Source organism: Enoplosus armatus, chromosome 21 (genome assembly GCF_043641665.1).
Source record: "Enoplosus armatus isolate fEnoArm2 chromosome 21, fEnoArm2.hap1, whole genome shotgun sequence".
Lineage (NCBI taxonomy): Eukaryota > Metazoa > Chordata > Actinopteri > Centrarchiformes > Enoplosidae > Enoplosus > Enoplosus armatus.
Genome location: NC_092200.1, coordinates 9,813,426 through 9,832,860, shown reverse-complemented (window position 1 = coordinate 9,832,860; position 19,435 = coordinate 9,813,426). Strand labels below are relative to the sequence as shown.

General features: G+C 42.0%; 2 protein-coding genes across 2 annotated transcripts; one reads left to right on the top strand and one right to left on the bottom strand.

Moving 5' to 3' along the window:
• The first annotated feature begins 999 nt into the window (after positions 1–999).
• On the top strand, positions 1,000–10,183 carry mybl1 (v-myb avian myeloblastosis viral oncogene homolog-like 1). Its single transcript, XM_070928295.1, has 16 exons — positions 1,000–1,022; positions 4,077–4,176; positions 4,342–4,413; positions 4,707–4,799; positions 5,577–5,797; positions 5,895–6,096; positions 6,196–6,270; positions 6,555–6,665; positions 7,532–7,771; positions 7,864–8,256; positions 8,371–8,510; positions 8,668–8,782; positions 8,933–9,049; positions 9,252–9,356; positions 9,724–9,915; positions 10,058–10,183. Exons 1-16 carry the CDS (start codon positions 1,000–1,002, stop codon positions 10,181–10,183), a joined length of 2,325 nt encoding a protein of 774 aa, XP_070784396.1.
• Positions 10,184–15,884: 5,701 nt separating this feature from the next.
• LOC139303939 (SH3 and PX domain-containing protein 2B) lies at positions 15,885–18,866 on the bottom strand. The gene is made up of 5 exons (XM_070927753.1): positions 18,800–18,866; positions 18,534–18,565; positions 17,867–18,034; positions 16,813–16,904; positions 15,885–16,131 (listed from the first exon to the last, which is right to left on the bottom strand). Exons 1-5 carry the CDS (start codon positions 18,864–18,866, stop codon positions 15,885–15,887), a joined length of 606 nt encoding a protein of 201 aa, XP_070783854.1.
• Positions 18,867–19,435: the final 569 nt, after the last annotated feature.

Sequence of the window (19,435 nt, the reverse complement as noted above, 5' to 3'; positions counted from 1 at the left end):
ATTATTATGTGAATTATCATTATTGATAATTTCTATCTCTTACAAGGCACCACAAAGAAGTAATGTCAATTCAAAGATATAATCAATGCACAATGCACTCCAATGTAGATGTGCACCATCTGGTAAAAAATAAGCTATATTACATGTTCAGTAGAGCTATTTCCTTCTATGAAAACGTGTTGTTAAATTTGAACACAAACTAACATCTCAGCACTGTAGATTAGGGGGCAAAATTTGAGATTGGATTCACTTGCCTCCGGTGAAATTGAGGTTCTGGGAACCCCCTGAAACCCCCTCAAGGGCCCCTGAAAGTCCCCGCACCCCATTTTGAGCCACCACCGCCTGGATGAAAAGATTCATTCTGCTGCAGTAGGTGACAGTACAGTTGTCTAATTTAACGCCCGCCTCCTCAAAATCTCACCAAATGAAACTAAACCCCCTCCCACTTCTAACCAATCACACACGAGCCTCTCCTCGTTTTTGCCCTATCAGTTTCGAGTATCGGCTCCTCTTTTCACAGCCCAATTTCTGACCAATCAGGGGCGAGGCCGCCTGCGCAGAGGGCTGGGCGCGAGAATCGGCGGGATGGACAAAAATCATAACGCCAAATAGAAGTTCAGACAAGTAAGCTAGAAACAGTCGGGACAGCGAGGTATGAAAGTCATGTGTTAGTCTCTTCTACCAAATATCGGCGTTTTATGTTGTGGTATTACCTTTTCAGAAACAAGTACCAGAAGAGGACATAGTGACGCTTTTCTTTGGAAAGATGTTATCGACAATGAACAAGGCTTTTACAGAGAGAGCGTAATGTTATGGACTGTACATTAAGTTAGCTCACTGGCTAGCCGAATACCGCTAGCTAGATGCTGCCGTGTCTCAGAGGAAACCAGCGATGACTGACAGCGATTTCTATGGATAAACATCTATTAATGTGGGATTTTATAAAGCTGCCAAACACAGGTTCGTCTTTGAAAAGGTTCAATCATCCTACCGACTGTCATGGACAACGTGAAATTACGCAGGTGGGTGCCAGCAATAACAATACAGTGCTTCTTTCATTATCCAGTTTGCTATGTGTTTGCCACTGTCACCAGTGCTTCTTTACACCACTTGTAAAAAATAACATAGTATGGGTTTTGGTATCAGTGTCCTGGTCATACAGTTTGGGCATTCCCACTGCATCACGTTTCAGCTTTGACAGCATAACGTACACTGCACGTGCACCTGCACAGTCATACTGTAACGACTTCCACCTGCGAGGTGTATGAATGCTAACGTTAGCTGATGAGGAGTACCAATAATAGATATATGATAATTCATGGTTAATGACGTAAGTTACCTCTCCCAGTTACCAGAAGTTAAGTATGGATAGTGTAAAATATGCACTTTAAGTTGAAAATGATAACTTGTAAATCCCGAAACATATCTGTAAGCACGGGATACACTGTTGTTTTCTGAATATTGCTGGAACAATACAGAATAGACTGCGTAATATTTTTCTATGCATGGGTGGCGCGCAGCTCATTGTCAAACAGCAGTTAAGCAACAGCAGCATCTTTTGAAACACATTACTTGAAAATGACAAGTCTGTCAAATGAGTTGGTCAGTAAAGAAAACAACACACAGAGCTGCATCAGATAAAATGTTTTCCATCTAAAACTGTTTATCATCTGGTATTCTTGGAACACTGTGTTTCTGCCAAGAGAAAAAAAGTAACCCAAGAGTTCCCAACGCCTTTCTTTGTTTTTCAAAAGCCCAACTCAAAAAGTACCTGAGAAAACAAACACAAACCTATTAAATTATAGCCAGGTGCACAATAATACGTATGTTTGCAATCAAGTGATATAGTTATTTATATTAAAAACACACAATTAGTGCTGAAATGAGAAGTGAAGTAATTGATTAGTTCATCAAGATAAGAAAACTGGAACAATTTTGATGATCAATTAGTAATTTTCAAGCTTTTCTCATTTATCAAGCAAAATATTTGCTGCTTCCAGCTCATAAAAAGTGAGGATTTGCTGCCATTCTCAGTTTTATCTCATTGTAAAATAAATCTTTGAGTTTTGGGGTGAGCAAAATAAGTTTTTTAAAGATGTGACATTGAGCTGTGGGAAATTGTGATGGTATTTTTCACTATTTTCTGACATTTCTTAGACAATCAACAATGAAAATAATTGTTAGTTGCAGCTTTAGTGATGCTTGCATTAAGCTTGAATTAACTGTTTATGTCTCATCCCCACCACATACCCCTCCTTGTGTTCACATCTGGAGAGAGGTGGATGACTCTTTTCTTTTCGCAACTAGAACAGCTCAGGGTTTGACCTGGAGAATGCAAATCCTGTGTTTTACAATATCCTATTAACTGTTTATGGCTGATGAAGTATTACTAATGCAGCCAACTCTGACAATGAATGTTTAGTACATTTGTTTTACTGCTACTGAGGCGTTCAGCTGATACTACGATTGTTCCTTTTGAAGCACATTTTAATATTATATTCTTATTATTCAAAAGTAAATAATTGGTAAATAATAAGAGGTTATATAAGTCTGCCTGTTTTTTGAAACTTTTTGAACTACTGGACCGTTAGGACTTTGCCATCCCCCTGACCACACCCCAGCACACCGCCTCCTCCATCTCAATGACACACACTCACACACCTCTGAAGGTGAAAGAGCCTGTTGATGTGGGATTGCCCCTTTCCTCCAGCCCCTTCACTCCCCTCCTTCCTGCTCAGCCATAGGCCCAGACTCACGTCCCCACTTCTCTTTGCTCTGGTGAGGGAATCAGGCCACACCAAAATTAATTTGCCATGTTCAAGTTTCCACACTGAAGAAGACCTTTCATACACAGTCTGATACGAGATCTAAGGAAAGCACTGTTTTCACCCTGTGTGTGTGGTTAAGTGTGTGCATGTGTGATCGCAAAGGTCTGCTGCGTAGTGACAGCTCTTAGGAACGGATAGCTTAATTTCTCCTCCGTTTATTAAAGTCTTCTCCACTACCACAAAGAAAGTGTTGCCCAGCAGCAGCTTTTATGGGAACACAGAAGTACAGTGCTACCTGCCAACTTCTTGAGTCAGTGGAGAGGAATTTTGTGTTCTTGTATGCAGTCATGTATGAAATTGAATACAAGTTTTTCTTTCTTTCCTTTTCATTCTGACGAGGTGTGTCAAAAACTGATGGTCCTCTAAAGGGAAAGTTCTGTTGTACTCTTCTGTTATTGTGCTATCATTTCTCATATTGAGATCTACCAGTCTGACAAACCCATTTCTATTCAATCCATCATTATACATTATTTATTCATCAGATGGTTTGTTTACATATTTCCTTATTGTTTGTTTGAATCACCTGTCTGTTAGGAAAGCAGACTATTTATTTACATTTTGTAGTAAATTTGTAATATTTCTGCACACATACTGTCTTACTGCAGTTTGAATGCAATTTTAGTGTGATGTCAGAGCCAATTCTGTAGTGTTGTTTTAGCTCTTGAATCACTTTTAGACTTGATAGAATAACTGAAAGCCTCTTGCAAGTGCCATCAATGGTTTTGTGTTTCCCTTTATTTCCTTGTCTTACTTGTTTTGGTTGTGACATCGAAAAGAGTAGTGCGCAACCACAACCAGTGAATTTACTTGGTGTCTTAGATTATAAATGTCAGGTGCCAGTGCTGGTCACAGTGATTTTGTGCATGCATTACAGAAAGGAACAACCCAACCATGTTAAATTGACAAATTGATTTGAAAAATCTTCTTAAAGCTGAGCCTGTGCAATAGTTAAGCTTCTTGCACCTTTCCCTAGAACTCTCCTTTACCTTGAGAGCTTGTGCAACGGCAGGATATCCTTTACAAGTAGAGAGCTTTGCATGTTTGCATTAGAATATGTTTTTATGTCTAATCTGGATACAGTTTTACTAAGTATTTGAAATTCAAGTTGAGGTACTGATACCAGTGCCTGGATTAGCAATTTGCATGCAATACCACTTTCACTATTCCTCCTCACAGTCATTAACCTTATAAAGAAAAACTATTAATAAAATCTGCTCTTCTTTTACTCGCTTACTCTTTTTTTTTTAGCAATGATGAGGATGAAGAGCTACACTCTACAGACCCAGAGAGTAAAGAGAAGAGCAAAGATAAAAAGACCCTGTGCAAAGTAAAGTGGTCCCGAGATGAGGTAAGTTTGTCAAGTGAGGTTTGGATGTAAGGGAGTTTTGTGGGTTATTTGAGTGTGTACTGCACGAGATGTGTATTTTATCTTTGTGCAAATGAGAACGCGTTTCTTTCATATATTCAATGATACAAATGTGTGACAGAAGTTCCTCTTCTCCCCCCTTCTCAGGATGAAAAGCTGAAAAAACTTGTAGAGCAGCATGGAACTGACTCCTGGAAATTAATATCTAACTTTTTTCCAGTAAGTATGTAATGTGTCTGTGACACGTAATGTGTACGTGACTGCATTGTGTAATAAGAGTAGTATCTTACTGTGTCATGCCATATTGGTCCATCTCTTTCCATTCTAACGGTCATCCAAACCATTTACTAATCTCATAATTAACATCGTTCCTCAATGTTTTTAACAGTGATGGTAAGTCATGGGTGCAGTACTGGTGAGGCAGATTTCTTTCCAGCTGTCAGGAGTAGGTGTAACTGTGAGGTAGTGGTGTGGTGTAATGAGGTGTTGTGCTTTGTGCGGCTCTGTCACAGGGGAGGACAGATGGCCAGTGTCAGCACCGCTGGCAGAAGGTGCTCAACCCAGAGCTGGTGAAAGGACCCTGGACAAAAGAGGAGGATCAAAAGGTAAGAGGAGCTGGGAGTTTCCTGTTCTGGAATAACAAAATAGGTAAATGATAAGGAGACAGAAGGAAGCTGTGGGGAGACCAGCTTAGTCTAAGTGAAAGAACACAATACAAACATAAATGCCACAATATGCAGTGTATCTTTTACCTTCAGACTAACAGTGCTGTGCACATGCGCAAGCTTACTTCCCGCTAAAACGTTATTTTCCTTAGCTTCTTTTTTTCTTTTTTTTGCAAAGAAAATGCTCCACTACGTCATCCCTAATAAAACACAAACTCCCCAACTCACTAGTTTAGAGCTTAGCCCTTCTTTGTACAGAGTGAAGCTCTAATATCTTCCCCGACTCTAAGATGAGTAATGCATTCCTTAAATGGATCACGATTCTTCAAGAATGTCAAGAATGGTGTCTCATTCCTCCAACATCTTGGCATCATAACAGAAACACAGGCCTATCAATAACAGCCTGGGCTGCTAACGATGACCTCACAACATTTTTCAGCCTTGATGGAAACAGCCAAACAAGCTGCTTCAGTCAAAGCTCTCCAAACACTGGCACTGCTGTTGGCTATACATGAGAAAAGTAGAAAGATGTAATTTCTCTCTATATACAAGCTTGTAGTTTGAATGAATCCAATTAGGGCCCTACTCTGTCCTCTCATTAAATAAAAGATGACAGAGAGCACTACCATAGTATGCAGCAGTGTATAGAATATAATTTTCTGATTTAGAAATAAAAACTCTCTTCTAAATATCCCTCCTTTGGTGATGTTTGTGCAGGTTATTGACCTGGTACACAAGTATGGCCCCAAGCGTTGGTCGGTGATCGCCAAGCACCTCCAGGGGAGGATTGGGAAGCAGTGCCGTGAACGTTGGCACAACCACCTCAACCCAGAGGTGAAGAAGTCTTCATGGACTCAGGAGGAGGACAGAATCATCTATGAGGCCCACAAACGGCTTGGCAACCGCTGGGCAGAGATCTCCAAGCTTCTTCCTGGACGGTAATATAATCTTGTGCGCACATTGCATATCTCCACTTCCACTTTGAGTCATGAAATGCGTAATTTGCTAAAATGTTCCTGATCTTCTCCCCAACAGGACTGACAACTCCATTAAGAACCACTGGAACTCCACCATGAGGAGGAAGGTGGAGCATGAGGGGTACCTGCAAGATGGCTGCAAGGGTTTCACTCCTTCTCACGCTGGAGTGAAGAGACGCCACCACAGACCGTGTCCTCCAACTCCAGCAGAGCCGAAGCCCTGTGATCGCAGTCCCCTGCCTATACCAGGACCCAACCAGGTCCACTTCCCTTCTGGACTCCACACTATATGGTGTTTTGATTTCTTTTAATTGTTGTCTTTATTGATTTTTATTTAAACATGATTCTCTGTATTTTAGATGGGGGGATATCCTTATGATCCTCACAGTGGACACTTGATGGACAGTCTTCCTGATAATTCAGACTTCATACTGGTGAGTCTTTGTGTATTTCTTTGCATGCTAGTGGGAAAACTTGTCACATTCTTTATTTTCTGGACTTTCTGTAGTTATCCTTGTGATTGCTAACTCTGGACTTCAAATCACACTTGAATGTCCTGTTATTTTCACCTAACATTCAATAACATTTAAAAGGGGGTAAATCTCAAACGCTCCCGTAAATATTTTATGTGTAAATCTGTTTTTTTGTCTGGTTTTCTTAACTTCTTCCTTTCCTCCTGTCCTCTCGACCTCTCCTCCCTGACGTTTGTTTATTTCAGCCATCCTGCCTGGATGATCCTGACAGAGAGCAAAGAATTAAGGAGCTTGAGCTGCTGCTTATGTCAGCAGAGAATGAAGTCCAACGACAAGTGCAGTGCAGAGATCCATGTGTAAGAACACACTCCGAATGTGTGTTTGCATAGTCAGCATAGCCTGCGTGTGTTTGTAGCTTACATACACTGTAAAAAGTTTTAAAACCGTCATTTCTGACATTAAAAGTATTGTTTAATTCAACATTGTTAGTCTTAAAGTCAAATCAAAGTGAGATAAAGAGAGACTATTAGGAATTTTCTTGAACCAGGTGTTCTTGTCTACACCTAACACATTATAGAAAAAGGTTTATAGAAAATTCCCAAATCCCATCTCTTCAGAGGACTTTTCCTTTTTTTTAAGGAAAAGAAGATTTTAAGACTTGAGACTAAATGACTCAGTGCGATGGACTTTTTGCAGTGTATACATGTGAAAATGAGAATGGCGCACATGTATGTGTGTCTGTAGCCTGGTTTGCTGTAGTGTTGCTATAGTAACTACCTTCCCCATCTCGCTACTCATTCAGACTGGCCTGAAGCTGTGCTTGGTAGCCGCCCTATACCCCACCCCCCCATTACCATCGTTTCAAACATGAACCCGCTCCTTCATCCCCTCCAGTCCTTACCCCCATGCCCACGCTCAGCTAGCAGTTTGAACCAAGCACTCTCCTCTGTCCCTCCTCGACACTTTTCACATTTAATTCACCCCATTCATGTGATGTGTCATTCTTCACAGTCTGTGACTTAATATTGAATGATTGAATGATGAAGATTGGCCTGATATGTTGTAGTATCAGCAGTGTTTTCCAGATCTAGTCAAAGATCCTTTTAAAACTGATGCAGATTTGGAATAATTGTACTCGACATCTACCAATCTCACACCATTCAATCAGACACCAGTCTGCTGTTGGAGCCAGAGATATAATCATTTCATCCTGCCCCCTCAGAGTTTGGAGCAGTACTCAGCCTGGTGCGACAGTGTGTCAGATGACACATTGACTACAAGTAGCAGCAGCCTAGAGGAGCAGGCGGAGAGGAGGCCCTGGAGGGGCCCTGAGATCCCCCAGGGACCTCCACCACAGCTTCCTGTCTCCCCCAGCAAGTTCCTGGCTGTAGAGGCCAGCACTGTGCTCTCTACCCTGCAGACCATTCCAGAGTTTGCAGAGACCATGGAGCTCATTGACTCAGTGAGTAACAGAAGCAGCACAACGGAGAACAAATGTATCTCAGTATGAATCTGTTGACCGAAAGTCATGAATGTATTAAAGATCTACTGTAGATGTGTTTCGCTCTGCAGGACCCTGTTGCATGGAGCGACGTGGCCAGTTTTGACTTGTCAGAGACAGCAACACCACCCAGGCACAACCAGGCAGGCTACACATCTCTCCTGCAAGAAAGGACGGATGACAGTTCAATGGGCTACACAGTCAACACTCCGACTGCCGTCTCTGGTCGTGATAAGAACTGTGCTCCATTTGGTGTGGGCAGTGTCACCTCCCTGACTCCCATCAACTCATCCAAACCCACCCAGGCATCCACTGGGAGGAGGAGGAGAAGAGAGAGGGGGGAACCGTCTCCTTTGTGCGATAGGACCTGCCCCTCCTTCTTGGAAGATATCTCAAATTCTCCCAAGAAAACGCCCACAAAGTCACTGCCTTTCACCCCGTCACGGGTAAATGAAATCTGTTTTTCTTTCTTTCCTCAGCTGACTACTTCCTCATAGAGTTGATGTACTGAGGTTGAATTGGTCATGTGTCTAATATGCCTTGTCTGTCTGTTTCCACAGTTCTGCAACATATCAGGAGCGGAGCATCTGAATCTGGATAACCCCGCCCTCACCTCAACTCCTGTGTGTGGCCAAAGGTGTCTCCTCAACACACCACTCCAAAAAGAAACCACACCTAAGCACCAGAAAGAAAATGATGGGTAAATAAATATATAAAAGCAATATACATCCCACATAAAAGCCAGAGGCTTGCTATGCTTTGTGGGAATTTTCCACAAGACTCTTAATTCCTCTTAATTTAATCAGCTTGTTAGGAGGAGAGTACTCAATGTATGATATTTTCTGTCAACTTTCTAGGTTGCGAACCCCCAAATTCCGTAAAAATGTCATGATTCCAACCCCGAGGACACCGACTCCTTTCAAAAATGCTTTGGCTGCCCAGGAGAAAATGCATGGGCCACTGAAGATGGAGGTAAGAGGTCAAATGTGGCTGTGGACATTTCACGCTTTTATTTACTTATAGTTATGATTAACTTTTTTTTATTTTGTACAGTATCGGACAGATGATCTTGTGGTTATATATATATGTGTGTGTGTGTGTGTGTGTCTTCGTGTTTTTCAGCCACAGCCGTTGGCATTTCTAGAAGAAGACATTCGAGAAGTTCTGAAGCAGGAGACTGGAGCGGACATCTTTAACAGAGCAGACATCCAGCCAGACTACAGAGCATGGAAACATAATGTATGTGTAGCATGCATACTGTCTTCCATTATTAAAATACGCTAACCTGCTCTCTGTTATCTGAAGCAACAAATACTTACAGATACACACATTTTTAAATTTTACTGAACCCAGTTGTAGCACTTAGACAAAACTGGACAGCTGTATCTTAGATGGAACTAGAGCATTTACTGTTATTTGTATCTTGGTCCTTTGATTTCAGATTGATGGCCCAGCTAGAAAGGTGCGCAAGTCTCTTGTGCTGGACCCCTGGGGGAAAGACTGCCTAAACGTCCAACTCTTCCAAGAGCAGCTCAACAACGCACAAGTAAGTCACGATACTGCTTTAAAATCACTGGTCCAGACCATGTAGCTAGATGAGAAAACTACCTCAGTAACTACCTGATCACATGTACAAGAGTAGAGCACGTTACCCCAAAGAGCTACTCAGGGGTTAACAACAGTGAGGTGTGGTCGTACTGGGAAACTCCCAGGCGTGAGTGTGCATACTAGTGTTCTTGAAAATGCAAGCATGCTCAGCTTCTTGATAAATAAACATCATCAATAAATAAGAAAATGCTCAGCCTTTTAAATGGTTGGTAATGGTAGACATCACTTTAAAAGAAGTAAGTTCAGCATCATCATTTCTTCTATTGTTAATTTAGCTTCTGCATTTATTGAACCTCATATCGCAGGTGCCAGATGAAAGTCTACTGACGAACTCTTCCCTCATCACCCCAATCCCTGAGCGAGAGGAGTGTAGCAGTTCTTTGACCTCTGGCCGAGAGGAGCCCTCATTAATCCCTGTTCATCCTCATCGCTTTACCAGCCCCCGGATGAAGAAACTTCTTGCCTCCCACAAAGCACCAAAACACACCTCTGTACAGGTACATAGAGCAGTCTAAATAAAACTACCGCCTGTAGATCGGTGGAATAGTGTAAAAATATTATAATTGTAAGATGCAAATAAGATGTTTTGCATAACGAAGGGTAAGCTACTTTGGTAATCGTTGGTCACCATCTCTGCAGGTGAGTGAGTGGGAAGCGGTGGTGTATGGGAAGACAGAGGACCAGCTGATCATGACAGAGCAGGCCCGTCAGTACCTGAACCCTTACCCGTCGTCTGGCTCTACCTCAAGGGCCCTTGTGCTTTAAAGCCGTCCCCTTGCTGCGCAGGCAACACTACTACACCTGTCCAACAACTAAAACCTCCACTGAATCCTGTAAGAGACAATCCAGTGAAGACAAATGATTTTATTCTTCTTTTGAAGCAGAAATGCACTGCCAAGGACTTCCACAAAAAGGCTCGGCTGCTGGTATTATTTTCAACACTTTTCTATGCCACTGCCCAAGTAGTTTCTGGTTTATAGGTCTGGCCTGTATTGTCCTTTGCATACACACATCCTGTCAACATAAGCAGCTTTGTACAGATATGAAAAGGCTAGAATTTTGTTCTGCACTAGTCAGTAATGTTGAAACAACCTGCACATACAGTAGGCTGTAGAAATAGTGTTTATTACTAGCAGTGGCTGCTTCTGAGTTTTATATTAATGTTAATATATTGTTTAAATGACAACAAAGACATTTTATAATGTAACGCTACTCATTGTGTATCTCCTCCAGCTTGTTTTGCTAAACCGCCCCATTGCTGTTATCAGATCAAAACCACGTACATGCAAAATGTGTAGCTTTTTATTGACACCCATGTATTTTTGAAATCACACCATGCATTTTTTAACAGGACACACACAGTACAAAATATAATGTTAACCAATGCTTTGAAATTAGAGAAACAAACAAATGCAGGTACGTGGTTTTCTGTGACAGCAGCGTTACATTGCTGAATGCCTCTCCATGGTGATGTGAAGTTGGATATTAAGAAGCTGTCAGTATTGCACTACTGAGTTGATTTTGCTGCTGAGAAAAAGGAGCAGTGTTCTTAAGGGCAAACTGGATAGCACTTGTGATGGTATCTTTTTTAACAACACAACGTTTCCTTTCCAAGGCCATAGTGTCAGTTGAATGTATCTCATTGCAATGTACATGTGTAAGAACCTCAAAAATGGAAGGGTACCTTAATGTTTATTTCTGTTTGTTTTATTTATTATCTGACAGCTCTAAAGCTTAGATATTAATATAAATCGGACAACATGAGTTTTTAAGAAGTTTAACTTTGCTGACAAAACAGCCTAAAAACCCTCGCTTGCTCTAAAGCAGTTCTCTCTGTAATAGAGGATGAATGGTCACCATTGCTTTGGTCAGCTGTTCAGTGTGTCACGATTGATACTGACCAGTTTTCATATCATCAGTGTTCAACAACAAGCATTTGGTCAAGAAGGATTTACTTTTTTATGTGAAGGCTGTAGGTTTTATTTATTTAATGTCTACTAATTTATTTATTTCTAAAAAAAAATTTAAGAAAAATTATTGAAGAATTTTATTGTCTTTTCTCTTTCAAAATCAGGATTGGGCTACCATTCAGTTTCATTACTCCAAGTTAGAAGAACATGCACTGCCACTAATTTAATATGTTAATGTCTCTTCCTGATCAGGCAAAGATCTAGCAAATCATTGTGTAGTTGTATCTGTGATCTCATAATATTTAGATAGGACCTTTTTTTCCCTTTGATTCAAATGTGTTCTTCGCTATTAGGTAGCAGGACTCCGTCTCCGACCTCTAATCATAGACAAATTGCACTTTTTACTCATCATTTAATTTGAAATGTTTGTTCATTCTGATGATGTAGCTCTTGTCCTTATTTTTATTTTTGTGTGTGTGTGTGTGTGTGTGTGTGTGTGTGTGTGTGTTAGACAGTTGTCTTTCCATTTTACAGTGAATGCTGACATTAAGATCTGCTTGATTTCAGCATGTTCTTTTCTCCTGTTCTGCTGCAGAAATGTGTGCATAACTACACTACATTAAAGCCTCACATTCAACTTTTTTTAGACAGATGACTCAGCAGAAACACAGCGAACACAGACAGTCCTATTTGCCTGCTGAAATGCCCTTGAGCAAGACCCCAACCCCCCTACCCGCTCACTCATTATTTGACACTCTGCGTAAGAACAAAATGCTTCAAATGTAATGTAAATATGCACAAATATGTGGGTGTGATTCTGAACTAATGTACTGCACTGTGCTTCCATGTTAACAGGCTGATTCATGTCATTTTTAACCATCCTGAAACAAAAAGTTCTTTAATCTGTTGAAGTGACACTACAGCTATAAACGGTCTTCTTTGTATTATCGGCATTAGTGGATCCAGTATTAGTTATAATCTGGATTATCCTGCATTAAGCGTTTGAGTGAGAATAAGAAGGGAATCTTGTCAGAGAGATCATGTGGAAAGATCAGTAGTATACAATACACAACTCTAAAACAGAAAGAAGACTAACATCCACATAAGACTTTTGTATTTGAATCTGGTGGCTGAGATGTGTCTAATCTGTATATAATTGTGTTAAATGTTCTGTTTGTTGGTTTGACTTGTGTTTGTACATTCCATTGTTTGTATGTTAACATTTGGCCGTGTAACACCATAGGTTTTGAGGGAATTAAGTACATATACAGGATAGTAGCAGCTGTTATATACTACTGTAGTTATGCATGAGCAATAAACACAAGATGCTGGACTTTGCTTTAATTGACGAGGTGAATCACAGATGTAACACTCGCTCTCCATTTTGTAGCATTTGAAATCATAACCAAGGTACCATAGAAATCCTGCCAACTGTCTTTGTAACTATGTACTTAATTTGGAAAAATAAATGCATAATGTTGCATGACATCTGTGGCATTTTCAGTTTTATGTGTCTACATTTTTCTATGTGTTTGAAATTGAGCAGAGCGTTCTCTCTCTGCCAAGTGTCCCTGTACAAATTAGTATAGGTTACGTGGTGTTTCCCACATAATAAAGATTTCTGATGATCCTTTAGTTTTTCTGACATGCTCACAGCAGGCACAGCAACCTCTTGAGCTCTTGCCAAAAGCTGACTCCTTGAAAGCCATTTTCTTGGGGAAATGGAGATGGAAGTCCTCCATCTTTAATCGTATTTTGTCACTTTTCCCCAGGTGGAACTGACAGCCATGCAGGTGAATTGTTTGGGTTGGGGGTTTACAACTGATAAAGTGGTTTAACCTGAACCCCCCTGTCATGTGTGTATGTATATGTTGGGATGCTGTCAACTTGGCCTGGGGTCCAGGGACACGAGCCCCCTCCACCAGAACAAGAGGCCTCTCCACAGGGTCAGCTGCTGGCCCTAAAGGGGCCCACTCACCCATGACTTAATGCCCCCGGGCTCCTTTGTCCTTAGGGCTGTTGGTTTTACAGGCCCATTCACTCAATTGCCCCCCAAATGGAGGGAGGCAAAGGACGTGACGATTTACCTTATGCTGAAGGAGCAGCAGTGCACATGCATACAAACAATGTGCACATAAACACACTGGCGCCGCACGCACGCCATGTCCACTTAATCAATCTGTCCTCCCTTCACTGTCGTTCTTGTACAAGAGGGTCTTTTGTTCTGGTTTGACCTGCACCAAGAGGTGAAAGATGTCAGGGACCTTTTGCCTCTTAATTAGTTATTGGCAGCAGCCCCTCCACCTTATGTTTCATGCATGCACTTAAGGGAAGCAGTTGTTAGACTATAGTGACTTACCGACATGTAGACACATACCTGTTGTATAGTGAATTATATTTTCCATCTTTTTATTTAAATATACTGTAAAACTTGACATTTCATAGTGTGCACCACCCATTTTTACTATCCAGTACAGGTCTGGTACCCTCTGTAGCTCCGGCCATTTAGTTAGCTATTAATGGACTAAGTAAGGCGTGTGTGCGTGTGTTCATTTGTGTGTCCACCTTGTACACTGAAGACATGAAACAGAGTCTGCAGGCGTCCGACCAAATATCCCCTGCCTTCTTCCTCTAAGCAAACACCCAAAAGCAAGCACACAAACTCACACACACACACACACACACACACACACGCACACTGTTTGCCTTTGTGTATGCTAGACAGCAGATGGCAGCCCATTATTGGGCTGACAGAGCAGTCATCTGGCAGGCACCCTGTTACCCCTCCTCCCCCCCTCTCCTCCCCCCATTCCCCCCCCAAAGAAACCCAGCACAACACAGCAAGGATAGAACACTTTTAGGCGGGAGAGTCCACAGCCCTGGGAGTGTGTGTGTGTGTGTGTTTTAAAATTGGACCCTGGCCTTTCCGCCTTATATAGGTCACAGTTTCCACTTGTGTGTGTCAGCGCCATGCGAACTAAGTCAGGCTCTCACTTGACTGGGGATTTGCCATGTTTTGAAGAAACACCTACAGTGGATGATTTATGTTCATTTAGGTATGAAAGCAAATTGTATCTGCACACTATGTGGCCTTATCTAATGACTTCCAACCACCTATAAGTGAGGGCCAATCCACCACTTGTATACTCCCAGCTGATGTCATTTTTTTCTTCTATACACCTCCTATTCATGCACATATTGTACATTATATCTCATTAATGGAATTGTCATTGCAATCCTGTTAAAGGGGAAAATTTTGAATGTAAACATGCAATATTCTCAGTAATTCCTTCTATCTAAAAGTGAGAGTCACAAACTCAAGATAAGCCGTAGCAGTAATGGCAGTGGAAAGGCCCTCTCAGATATTCTTCTCATGAATCAGAGTTTGCTCAGAGGACCAGTGGAGCTGTCTCTCTTTGTAACATTTACACCCTTCCCTGTGCAAGACATGCCGTCCAAACACTGGCCCCAGAGTGACTGCCTCCTACAGCCTTTATTACAAAGGATTATACAACAGTGAATATCAAACGGTGGGGGAGGATGAGGACTGTGTTTTCCCTACGGAGGTCAAGGCCAAGGTTAGGATTAGATTTGGCATGTGTGTCCTCTGGAAGGAGGTAATCAACAGCCCACCCTATAGAGACTCCGCTATGAGACATGCTGGGAGGCACCACAGAAGAAGACTACATGCGACATCTGAGAGCTGCTTTAGTGTTGCCGGGGCAACCGGCACAATCCCTGGTCCTTTGGCGAGGCTTTCAGCAGGCCTCAATCACACTTCCTTTCGCTTGAGAGAGTTTTTTTTTCCCTCCAGCACTGTTAAATAGGAGGGAGGCCCAGTGTGTTCAAAGGAAAATGAACAGGAGCTGAAGTATGAGGTAATACACTGAGGCATGTTTCCACGGAAATAAAAAGATGTTAGCCAGTAAGGGTTTACTGGGTTTTATAATCATAATAATAATACTTGAATACTAAGCAGCCGTACATATATACATGTCAACAGATTCACATGGGCAGATCAAATTAAGAAACATGAATGATGGAAATAACATTTCTCTTACAGCATGATAGTCATAGAAAAAGGCTAAATGTTCAGTGAAGCAAACTCCTATGTTACTACCCTTTGTTACACATATGATTGCAATGATTGTAATTATATATTTTCCAAAGCATTTTGATTTTGCCGTGCTGAAAAACAAGGCAGAAAACAGCAGCAGCTCGGCTCTCTGTACATTAAAACTTTCAGGCATGTGGCACTTGTGGCCCCGCCCCCTTCAGTGATGTCACATCAGGCATAGTTTATCATATGTAATGTGCAAAACACCTTCTGTGACATCACTGATTTGACTTTGTACACTCACCATTCAGCCTCTTGCTTCTATAAATGTAGCCTAGTCGAGAATACCTGACATGGCAATGAGTACCTGCCCACTTCAGGATATTCAAGACCTGTTTTTTCATATTTCAGAAGTTCCCCCGTTCACTCACATACTCCCCCAACGAAGCCCCAACAAAGTGGACTCGGCTCAGCCACCCAGGACAAAGAGGAGGGCCTCTTAGTCGCCCTCGAAGGCCCCGTTGGTGGCGCCCTGGCATTCACTCTTTTTCCGGCACTTGGACAAGATCCTGTGGAGCAGGCCTGGGGATCTGTGTGTCTGAGGTTGAGAGGCCACGGGCTGAGGCAGAGGGATCTGGGGTCTCCGCACCAGGAAGGGGCCCTCGCTCTTGCCTTGGCCCCCATCCAGCACCACTCCTTCTCCACCTCCTCTGCTCCCCCCCCTGAGTGCCTGCAGAAAGTGTCCACTGGGGGACAAAGAGGAAATAACAAACACAAAGGCCCTGTTTATTCCTCATGACCCAAATTCCACCGCTAGCAGACAAGACAGGCACGGAGCTGTACAGAGGGCTCTGTGTGGTGTGTGTGTGTGTGTTTATGTGAGTAAAGTTCAGTGGCAGGCTGTCAAAAATAAATGCCCCCCTGCTGTCAAATAAACTGCAACAGAGATACAGTACCCTATCATACAACTTTTGCAACATTGAATCAGTTGCCTGAAAATAGTTCATACTGGATGATCAATCACAAATATTCCCATAACATTTTGATTGTGCTGCCAAACATTTTCATATCCTTTTAGATGGAAAACTACCAAGTCTTTACTTTCCCTCCTGCTCCTCTTAATGAGATGCAGTGCAGTGAGAGGGGATTGACTAGCTTGCGTGTGTGTGCGTGCCTGCGTGTATGTGTGTGTTTAGGGGGGTTAGTAATCATGCTGCTTTGTCAATTAATGAGGGATGAGAGGGGCCACCTGTTCAGGGGCGCTGGGCGGAGAGCAGTGGGATGGGATTTGGGGATGGGGGATGCATGAGGGTTCGGTGGTGGAACAGCTGCTGGGTGCTGGGTGTGTGCGCGACGTGTATGCGTGCACTCGGTGAGGGGGATGTGTGTATTTGTTGTTATGGCTGCTGCATGAGTTTTACACTTACTTTCCATGTCTGCTGCGTACACCTGAATCGTTGTCCCAGGCTGAGCTTCTCAGAGATAAACTCCTTCGCAGGGCTTTTGGAGGAAGATTCACCTGAGAAAAGGAACCATGAAGTTCGTTAAAAATGTCCTACAGATGTGCTGAAATAAACTGTACACTTCCTCTGGTATCTTCTCTTATCTGGTATGACTTTTTTCACGTTAAATCGCTCCTTTGATCTCATTCTGATTTAATTTATTTCTTTACTTAGACAGTAGCTGTTCAGAAAGTTCAGAAGTTTATTTGTACTATTTGATCATAGAATTAAACATGTCTTAACCACTCTATAATCTTTTCCTGCAATAGTAAAAAACACAAATGAAAGAATCTTTGTCACAAATTGTACTCCATAGATTATACCAAGTATTATTATTGCTATTAAAAACATAAAAACATTGCTAGAGAGCTTTTAAATGGGAAAAAATAAGTAAGGAAGTTGTAATTGTTGTCCTGTTAAAGTCCATGAAAACTTTGTTTTAAATCTTACATATTTCTTTATAACTTTAAATGAGAAACCCTAACCCTATTTAACCACAACTCCAGTTTGTAACGCAGGCTTTTGGTCAGAAATGTTAAATCTTAAACCAAAGCTGAGATAACCCTGATGGCATCACTGTGACGTCATCAGGGTCATTTAGTCAAACTTTAAAAAAGCTCCTACAGAGACACAGAAGATGTTATACAACTGGTTTCACAAGCTGAGTACTACTCCTCGTGACAAGTAAACTGAACAAAATCAGTGGAGTGCCCTCTTTAAATATTCATGACTAAACATACAATAATCAAATTAAAGTTTTGGGGGAAAAACATCTTAGGTTTTATTTATCAAGATCCCATTGTTCGTGATAAGAAGCCGATTGAGAAACTACGTTTTCATAGTCTTTAACACCTACACTGTTGTGGCAGAGCAGAATAGGACAGAATAGAAAGTACAATCTGTCTTTCAACATTAGGCAGCAGCAACAACACAGTCCAGTAATGCTGCATTGCTGAGCTCATTCAGGCAGCCAACCAACCTGGCTCAGCTCCATCACACAGGAGGCGGGGAAGTAGCCCTGCTGGCCGCCCTGCAGCCGCCCAAACCACCTCTCCTCCTCATGTTTGGACAGCACCAGGATGACGTCACCAGGAGACAGCTCCAGCTCATCTGGCCAGTGGGGCCTGTAGCTGTGCACCACCACCATCTAATGGACAGAGGGGGAGTTACAGCCAGTCATTTTTTTATTATTTCAAATTGCAGGATGCACTCAAATTTTACAGTGAATTTGAATAAGTAAGCCCTGATGAAAGATGCAGTCACTGTCTATGTGTTCTCTGCAGCCTGCAGGTTAGGTTCAGTAAGTGGAGAGGATTATGTGTCAAGACTCAGAGATTAACGGCTGTGCAGTGAAGTAGAAACCCTAAATCTGGGCCCACTCTTCATTATCTGTTCCTCCTAAATATGGTGCATGTTTGTCAGAGGAATAAGATAAATTAAACACATAATGGAGCCACAGCAAATTGACTGACTTTGAACAACATCAATCAAGGATATATAAGACTTAGAAAATAATCAGTTTCGATTGATATTTCTGCTGTTTAAGACCTACATGATTATATGTAGGTTATATTAACAACCTACAGCCAATGATACATTTTTATTAATGCATATGAGATACGAATTAAGGAGAATGCTTAACTTGCCTTTTCAGCTTCTGCTCTGTATCGACACCTCCCTGTAAACCATTGAGAGAGGAAATGAATCAGCAGAAAAGGTTAGTTTTATAATTTGTCATAACTGCAAACATGCATAAGAATTCTTTTACATAAATGCAAGTACATGAGTATCTCTACAACCACGTCCTTCAGTAAATAAACGGCCCACAGGGAGAGAAATCATCTGACATGGACTGACCATGTAAGTAATGTCATGCTCCGGCACACTTCACTGCAGATATGATTCCACTCACCTTGTGGAGCAAGGACAGTGGTGAAGACCTCAAAGTGTTCATTGCTGTGCATGTAGATGCGCTGCATCTTGAAGATCTGACACTTGCACACTGACCGAAGCTCCTGCACTCTCTCTGCACTACCTTTAAATAAATGCAGCTGACTAATCCACTGCAGCACCGACTGGAGCTGGACACGAGCAACAACACGTCCTTCCAAGGGTACAACACACACATGAGCATGTACAGCATAAGACCAGGGACAAATAATGGTAGTTTATGGCAGAAAAGTGCATGATTATTAGAACAATAGATGTTTTTTTCTTTTTAAGATTAAATTTCACCAGACACAGATCTATTTCCCATATTTTTCACTCAGCGATGGAATAAAAGGCAGTCTTCATGTCAGAGATCATGCTTGACCACCTCATCTTCATGCCAGTGCCTATTGTTCTTTGACCATCTGGTCACATGCGAGGGGAGTTTAGAGACCACGGCCACTGCTCGCCTGACGTGGGTGAGAATTCATAATTCTACCTTGTCAAGAGTGCTTGATTGATTTAGGGTTATTGACTGTGTCCCATTTTCCAGCGGCCTGGGTGAGCAGAGACAAAGATGAATGGGCTTTGGGCAGGGTGGCGGACTGTTCAACAGATG

Coding starts and splice junctions, on each gene's coding strand:
- LOC139303939 (XM_070927753.1), bottom strand. CDS start 18,866: ATGCAGCGCATCTACATGCACAGCAATGAACACTTTGAGGTCTTCACC. Junction 18,566..18,799: donor CACTGTCCTTGCTCCACAAG/GTGAGTGGAATC, acceptor AATGGTTTACAG/GGAGGTGTCGATACAGAGCA. Junction 18,035..18,533: donor ACAGAGCAGAAGCTGAAAAG/GCAAGTTAAGCA, acceptor TCTGTCCATTAG/ATGGTGGTGGTGCACAGCTA.
- mybl1 (XM_070928295.1), top strand. CDS start 1,000: ATGGACAACGTGAAATTACGCAG. Junction 8,511..8,667: donor CACCAGAAAGAAAATGATGG/GTAAATAAATAT, acceptor TCAACTTTCTAG/GTTGCGAACCCCCAAATTCC. Junction 8,783..8,932: donor ATGGGCCACTGAAGATGGAG/GTAAGAGGTCAA, acceptor CGTGTTTTTCAG/CCACAGCCGTTGGCATTTCT.